Raw genomic sequence first — 7,729 nt, 5'->3', positions numbered from 1 at the left:
GCACTGTTTTCATAAGACTATTTAAAATTTACTTAAGGTTTTAGAAATTGACAAGCTGGTATCGGCGATACTAATTCGATACTGATATTTTGCGCAAATTGAACCAATATGTACATCTTAAATAGTTTATTTTAAATCATCGTTTCACGAAGAATACAAAACATAAGAGTAATTTACATATTCATTTTAAACTCAAACATATATTGATGTAGCGTCCTCATTTACAATTTGGCTGAGATAATACAAAGGAAAAACCAAATCGAGAACACAATCATACAAAATAGTTTTATTTAAACAATAAAAAATGAAGTAATGAAAACAATTAAAATAAATTATTGTTTAATTATCAACAACTACCGTAAAAATGAGAACTTGCATCTTATATTGTTATATGAACATGTTAACATGAAAATACAGAACATTTGGCAGTGACTGAGAGTATGGCTGCATCACTCAGCCGGAAGAAAAAGTAGYTCCCACCAACCACATATGATTCAGACAAGATTTTAATAGTTTAGTAACTTTCTACTGTGTTCTTGTTAATGAGGCACATTATCTGAAATGACTGAAGTATCAAAGTATTGATATTTTGATTTTAAAAATTATTTTAGAGCTTAAAGTTTCTGGTTTCAATGGTATCAATGTTTCAGTACCGATCTGCACATACTCTCACCAGGGGCCTCATGTACAAAGACTTGCGTGGATTTCATACTAAAACATGGCGTACTATCAAATTCAGAAAACTGCGTATGCACAACAAGTACAACAAGTACAACAAGTATGAAACACCTCCACTGCCGGCGAGGGTGCACACGCTTCTTTGCGCGACCAAAACTCAACCTTCAGAATCATATGGATGAGACCGTTTCATTRGGCATGATTTGGCTTTGACTGGACTGACACAGTCCCGATGGGTCTGCCTTCTCCTGTGGAACCCCAGTTTGATAGTTGCTGCTGCACGTGCACGCGTGGCGCACACGGCTCCTCACTGTGTCGCGCTCCAGAGCGCAGCAGTGCCACACTGAAAAAGGATTATTCCTGAAAACGGCTGATGAGCCACTCATCATCATGGATCAGAAAATTCTATTTATAAATAAAAGCTCTKCGTGTTACACTATTTATTATATACTCCAGTRAGRCTGAATCTGTTCCTGTTAAAGGAATTTTTGGCACAACTTTGTGCATCCTTTATCTAACTGCGTCCATGTGGATGAAATAATTGTTAATCATGTGTGTCTGCTGTGAACAATAATCATTTTTACATCATGAACAGTTTCTCAGAATCACCTTTAAGTKTTGCCAATRGAACCAAAACCACAGAAACGTGCGTACGCCARCCCTGGASTTGGCRTGGGGCTGCGCACATTTCCACGTTCGTTTCAGTTTTGATACATYCGGAGTTTTGTGTGGAAAATGGCGTATGCAAGGTTTTTGTGTGTACGCACCGTTGATGCATGAGGCCCCAGTTGACTACTGAAAATGGGGACCAGCTACTAGAAGGAAAATGATAGATGGTTATTGAATTTGTCCTAATGCTATGTTCCAGTTGCAACGAAACTCGACTGAGTTGAAAGCGTATTAGTTTCCAGCTYGTCAGAACGTCAGAAAAGTTTTTCTATTTGTTGCTCTGATGGAATAATGCAACAATAATGCAACAATAGTGCTCTACACTGCATTTTGAGTGTACAAACAGCATTAAAACATATCTAATCTCTATCAAGTACTAAAAGTACAGCACACTTAAAGTAACGTAAACACAGAACTGCTAAAAACCATAAAAGTAAGAGTTCTCTTTGTTGCTGTGAGGAGCGGCCATGTTGAAATGATGACATCAGGCATGGTCGTGTTATACCAACTTCCCGACTCAAAATTACAACATTAGGGGTTTGTTCCAGTTAATATTTCCAACTTGGAAGTCCAAAATTTCGACTGAGTCCAGAGTACAACTGGTACACAGCTGAACTTGGCTCTTTCAGCTCCTGATCAGCTCTTTGCTAGTCCTAAATTAAGAACTGAAAGRGAATCTTTTTGGTGAACTGAGCCAAATGAACATGTTCCAGTCATTTTGTTCAGTTTTTTTACATCTCCATTTTTCACTTCTGACAACTGAGCAAAGTTTCACCCATGCATGCACATGGTGCTAAAATATTAAGGGAAACTTTTATGTTGCCTCCGCTCTTTTTTTTTTTAATTATTGATTAAAGACGTATTAGTCTGCACATGGTGCCAGTAAGGGTCAGAAGAGGACAGGAAATCAAAGAGGAGAAAGTGAGAATACAGACAGGAAGTGGGCAAAGACAAATGAAGACAGCTGAATGAAAAGGAGAACCAGGTTCAGTTTGACCTACTTTCTGCTCTAATCCTCATCTTTTCTTTCTACCTTTCCTGCTCTTTGGCCTGTGACCCTCTTTCCTCTGCACCAGGAACTAATAAGTTTAGGGAACAACTCCCAACAGACGCGACCACAGAATCGTATCATCCCATCTCACTTTGTCCTTCAGAGCCGAAGACAGCTTTCACCGCCTTGGCTAGCCAACCGTGCAGTTTGCCTTTCATCTGCGCCGTGAAAATCTTAACTATCTCCTTTAAAATGAAGGCTACATTAGGTTTGGCGCCACAGCAAAGAATTTAATAAGAGCATCTCCCACGAGGGAAGCCATCATTATAGCCGAACGAGATAGAAAGARCGAACTTTCTTATTCCTGCGATCATTCCAGCATGAGGTAGTCGAGTCAGATTTGTGTATGGTTTTAAACAAGAGTAAGCAGCAAKGGGAGGAAAGTGATCGCTGTAGCTAAGCACACTTTGTTCTCATAATGTCATGYAGTTTGTGTTGCAATACGTGTGAATGACTGCGTGCATTTATCCTCCCCGCTTTCACCCAAAGAAAGGAAGCTGAATTTTTACACATCTGTTGGACATCTGGGAGCCATTTTTGCTACTTTTTAACCCAAGATCTGAAAGCAATGTAGGGTATCATTGTGGTACGCTGCGTTTAAAAGAAAAATGTTTTTTAGGTTTTAACTTGTAATTGTTTTGCCATCATTGGATGATTGCTAATCTAAGCACTGTAAGTGTGAGAACTTAATTATGCTTAATACTTGTCAGTCTAATCTCGCCACTTTGACTCTGACAGAAACAATGATTTACAGGTTAAAAGGAACGAGTTTAGCAAAATGATGCCTGAATGTGTTGGAGATTTTCTGTAATGTGGCTATCAGCTCTTATTGTTCAGCTTCAGTTCCTGTAAATCTCACCACTTCAACATGCTTTTCTTTTTGAACTACGAACAAAAAAACAAAACATGAAAACATGAGCAGGCAAGAATATGCCTCATACATCAAGAAGAAATGTCTCACTCGTGCGCTTAATCTGGTTTTGTTTACCGTTGCACCAGATGTGCACAAGGAAATGAATCACTGCTCTATCATTGATTTAATCAGCCACCTAACCCAARAATCCATGTCCCATCTCTGACCGCAGACTACAGGACCGGACCATGTTTCACGCAGGTGAACAACCAGATGTGCCAGGGCCAGCTCAGCGGCATCGTCTGCACCAAAACTCTGTGCTGCGCTACGATTGGCCGAGCCTGGGGCCACCCCTGTGAGCAGTGCCCCGCCCAGCCGCACCCCTGCAGACGAGGCTTCATCCCGAACATCCGCACCGGAGCCTGCCAAGGTCAGATCTTACTCTACTTTAGATACACATGCTTGATTTTATAGATTTATTTATTAACAACTGTAAACACACACAGAGCAGTGCTGAAATACACTCACACGAGTTTGTATTTCTATCCTTATTAGGACCGTTCATTTGTATACAATAATTTCTACAKCCTAACCCTGATCACCAGCCCTAAAGCTAGCCTCACAGGTACCTAACTCTAAAATTAACCTAAACTTAATTCACACCTTAGTCCTAAACCCAACCCCCACACCCAAAATCAGCCTCTGAAGTTGTGGGGSCCAGGCTTTGGGCCCCACAAGGAGCACCTGGACCCCACGAGGCTGCGTTTTCCTTAAAACTGGGCCCCACGATGTAGGAAAAACAAGGACACACACACAATGATAAACATTGAAACCATTACTTTATCCATCATCGTTTCAGGTAAACTTCCAGCGGCACAACATCCGCAGCTCTGATGGTTTCACAACCAGTCTTCCTTGTTAAGATCATATCTTGAGGACAAAACTGTCAACAACTATGTCCTCAAAGTTAATAGTTTATTAATACTCTAACAAAAACTAAATATAGTGCATAAAACACATCCTGTTGTCTAATAACATATAAAGAACTCACTGAAACAGAAAGCTTTTCCTGTTGTTAAATGAGCTCTTTCTTTCTTTTACTGCTTAAATTTAGTTTTACTAGACTGCTGGGAGTCATAGTTGGGCAATAAAATGGTTGTGTAAATTTTTAAAAAAAAATAGTGACATCACGTTCATTTTGTTGTCCTGAGGTTTGGCTTGAAGACCCCGAAGTGTAAACAGAAAAACCATAATTACAGAGGAAGAATGGCATGTACCAAACATGAAGGGTCTTCKGAACAAAAAAAAGTGAATTCCTCGCTTGTTTTGGAGCTTGAGTCAGTTGAGGACATTTTCTGTCTCAGCTGTTTTATTTGTTTTAAGCATTTTTCCAAGTCATCTTCCTACTGCTCTTCAAACAGACAAGTTTCTTGATTTTTCTTGCAAAACCTTTTTTTTTTTACTAAGGTTTGAGAAAACAGGCTTTGAAAATGATCAACAAACAACTTCCAAATGTCCTTAGCAAACATGCTTTATTTGGAAAAATACCATTTTAAAACATTGTGTCCTTTGTGAAAAAAACAAAAGTTTCTTTTTTCCTATGATACCAGAAGACATTTAAAAACACTCATTGTCAAACTCTCAACATGATAGTGAAAAAAAAAACATTTTGCAGTAAAGGATTAAAATAAACTCTAATCTGAAMTGTAAAGCTTTTTTACACTGCACAATTGCACAATTTGCTATAAAAAAGAAATTTCCAGAAATTAGATTAAGTTTAAAACTGACTGCTATGTTTCTAGTTATAAAGGGATAAAAACAAATGGTCTACTAGCAATATTTTAATACTTAAACAAAAAATACTTTGGTTTATGAGTTTCTGCCAGTTTTTTTTGTCATTTGTGTTTATTATGAAATTGGTCTTACATTTAATTTCAATTGGCATTAAAAAATCTTAAAAGGACTTAAATTTAACTTGCCTTAAAACTGTAGGAACCCTGTTTGAGGCAGGCTGAAGAGGAGGAGCAGAAGAGAAAGGCAGACAGATTGAAGCGTATGATTGAAGTTAACAAGACACAGGTGAAAACAATGACAACAATTAAGAGCAGACCAGCAGCCAAGGTGAACAAGAAATAAGATTTTCCTAAATGAAACATGAACTAATGGCTGCAAACTTAACAGGAGCTGAATCCTAAATAATCGGGAAAAAAAAAAAAGAAAAAAACAAGAATTCAAGAAATCAAAACCTGTATTACTTTTTTGTTGTTTAACACATTTTTTAATATTTAGTTCCTAAACTGTGAAGTCTGTCATTATGTTTGAAACCATGTGTTTGGAGTCTAATCATGGAGAAATTAGAACCTGAATTTAAGTAGATGCTAGAAAGTCCTTTATAACAGACTTAACCAGTACTCAGAGCTAAAATTAGAAACTGAAAATTAAAACCACCCCTATTGCTTTCTGTTTTTTGTTTGCTTCTAGTGAGCCAAACAGTCATTTAAAAGATTTCCAGACATTTGGAAGGTTTTTCTGCTTTTGCTTAGATTTTTGCTGCCTTTTTTTATATGTTTTTTATTCGTTTCTTGTGCCTGACCCTGATGGCTCAATGTGCAGTTAATGCTTAAAAGTAAGGAATGACTCAGAGTTAATTGGCTTTATAAACAAACAAACAAACTGTGTCTTGAAATGATAAAAAATAAAAAACAGCCAAAGTCTTCAAAAGAGCTAAAGCTTGAAAAACGGAGAAACTTATTGAGATTAAAAGTCTAATTTACAAGACTGTCCTGGCCCATGTTCAGAACAATAATAACTCAGTACWATGAGACTCACAAAACTCCCAGTTATTTCAGAATTTCTGCCCACCCCCCCAATTCTGTATCTCAGTTTTTGTGAGTTTCCTCATTTTTTAAAGTTTCCACTCACATGCTTTCACACACATGCACACACTCAAGACACCTACACGCCACAGAGCCAAGAGCAACGTCTGTCTGGCAGCAGTACAAAGCACACATAATCATGAATCTAAATGTAAGGATTCCAGTCTCCACATCAAGATGTTGGCCAGAAGTCTCRTTTTTCTCCTTCAGACTCTTCGTTTTAACAAACCGAATTTCTTTAACTTTGGTCTGTACTTAAAGCTGTTACAATCAACAGCAAATGTATAATTTAGATGATTAGAAACAGGCTGGCGTGTGTTGTTTTTGAACGCTGTTAGCTCAGAATGTTTAGATCCCGATCAGGGATATGGGCGCTGAAGTCAATATAAACCCGGGATCAGAGGGATCCACAATTTTAACAATAAATCRCTTATATTAGTGACTCACAGAGAATTCTAATGAAAACATTCATTTGATGAGTCATTTCTTGTTTCAACAAGAGCTGGAGTCTTTTAGCCAGTGCCATGTTAGTGCACACTGAGACAAGGCTGAGGAAATGAAAAACAGGGTTTACAAGAAAAACAACCAGCTTAAGTTCTTCTAAACCACTGTTAACACATTTTGTCTCTTATTTTCATGTCTTTTTTTCCCTGCACTCTCTGTAGATGTGGATGAGTGTCAGGCGGTACCAGGTCTGTGTTCTGGAGGAAACTGTATCAACACCGTCGGCTCCTACGAGTGCAAATGCCCCGCCGGACACCGTCAGAGTGAAACCAGCCACAAATGTGAAGGTGAGTCCGCTTCAGAACTGGACTCTGGTGGGAAACCAAAGTTATTTTTTAAGAATAGGAAGGAAATTTAGATTAATGACCAAAAAGGTTTTATGGTCATGAGCTGTTTTGGTGGTACTAAAAAGGTAAGAGGGACTACTGAGTCACATCCCACTTTCAACTGACATGTTAACCAGAGTCATGCAAAATAATTATATTGTGAACAGAAATTATTATTTTTATGCACATTATCATTTACAGCTCTATATTTAAAATATGTAAATATAAACATTGTGACTATTGAACATTTATCACTTCAGAAAACAACTGCTCAAAAACAAATTGAAAAAATAAAATCAGGACTAAACTACATCTACATAAAAACTACATGTTTCATGTATTTTATGTGTCATATTTCATCCATGTTTTCAGTGAAAATTTCAAATGTGTTTTTAATAATACTGCCTTTGTGGCAGCTTTTAGATTTAGAATATTAATTTATTATGAAAATATGATAGGCTATAGCCTATCTTTTGCTGAAGTTCAGTAAATAGATGACATGAAGCAGCTACAGATTGTGTTACTGTCATCCCTCAGGGCCCCCACCCCTTTCAACTCGAGACCCTAGGCAAATGCCAACCTTGCTTGCCGTATCGCTCTGGTTAGGACACCTGTTTATTGTTGAATTTGGATGTTTTCAGTCATGGTTTGGCCTCTTATCTTAACCAATATGCAGGCTTAATATTTCAGCATACCAGCATGTTTTGTATAAATGTTGTATGTTGAGGTTTGTGGTAGTTGTGACCCAAAGTGCAGACAGAAGACCTCTGGC

General features: G+C 37.8%; 1 protein-coding gene across 1 annotated transcript in view; it reads left to right on the top strand.

Annotated features, from left to right (window-relative positions):
- Window positions 1-7,729, top strand: part of fbn2b (fibrillin 2b) — a 77,937-nt gene that overhangs the window by 25,040 nt on the left and 45,168 nt on the right. The window contains exons 7-8 of the mRNA XM_014000507.1: window positions 3,484-3,681; window positions 6,793-6,918. Coding sequence (XP_013855961.1) covers window positions 3,484-3,681; window positions 6,793-6,918 — 324 coding nt within the window. The remainder of the gene's footprint in view (window positions 1-3,483; window positions 3,682-6,792; window positions 6,919-7,729) is intronic.

The sequence above is a fragment of the Austrofundulus limnaeus genome, unplaced genomic scaffold, assembly GCF_001266775.1.
Source record: "Austrofundulus limnaeus strain Quisiro unplaced genomic scaffold, Austrofundulus_limnaeus-1.0 Scaffold8, whole genome shotgun sequence".
Classification (NCBI taxonomy): Eukaryota; Metazoa; Chordata; class Actinopteri; order Cyprinodontiformes; family Rivulidae; genus Austrofundulus; species Austrofundulus limnaeus.
Note: the sequence above shows the minus strand (reverse complement) of the source record. Positions and strands in the feature narration are given on the sequence as shown.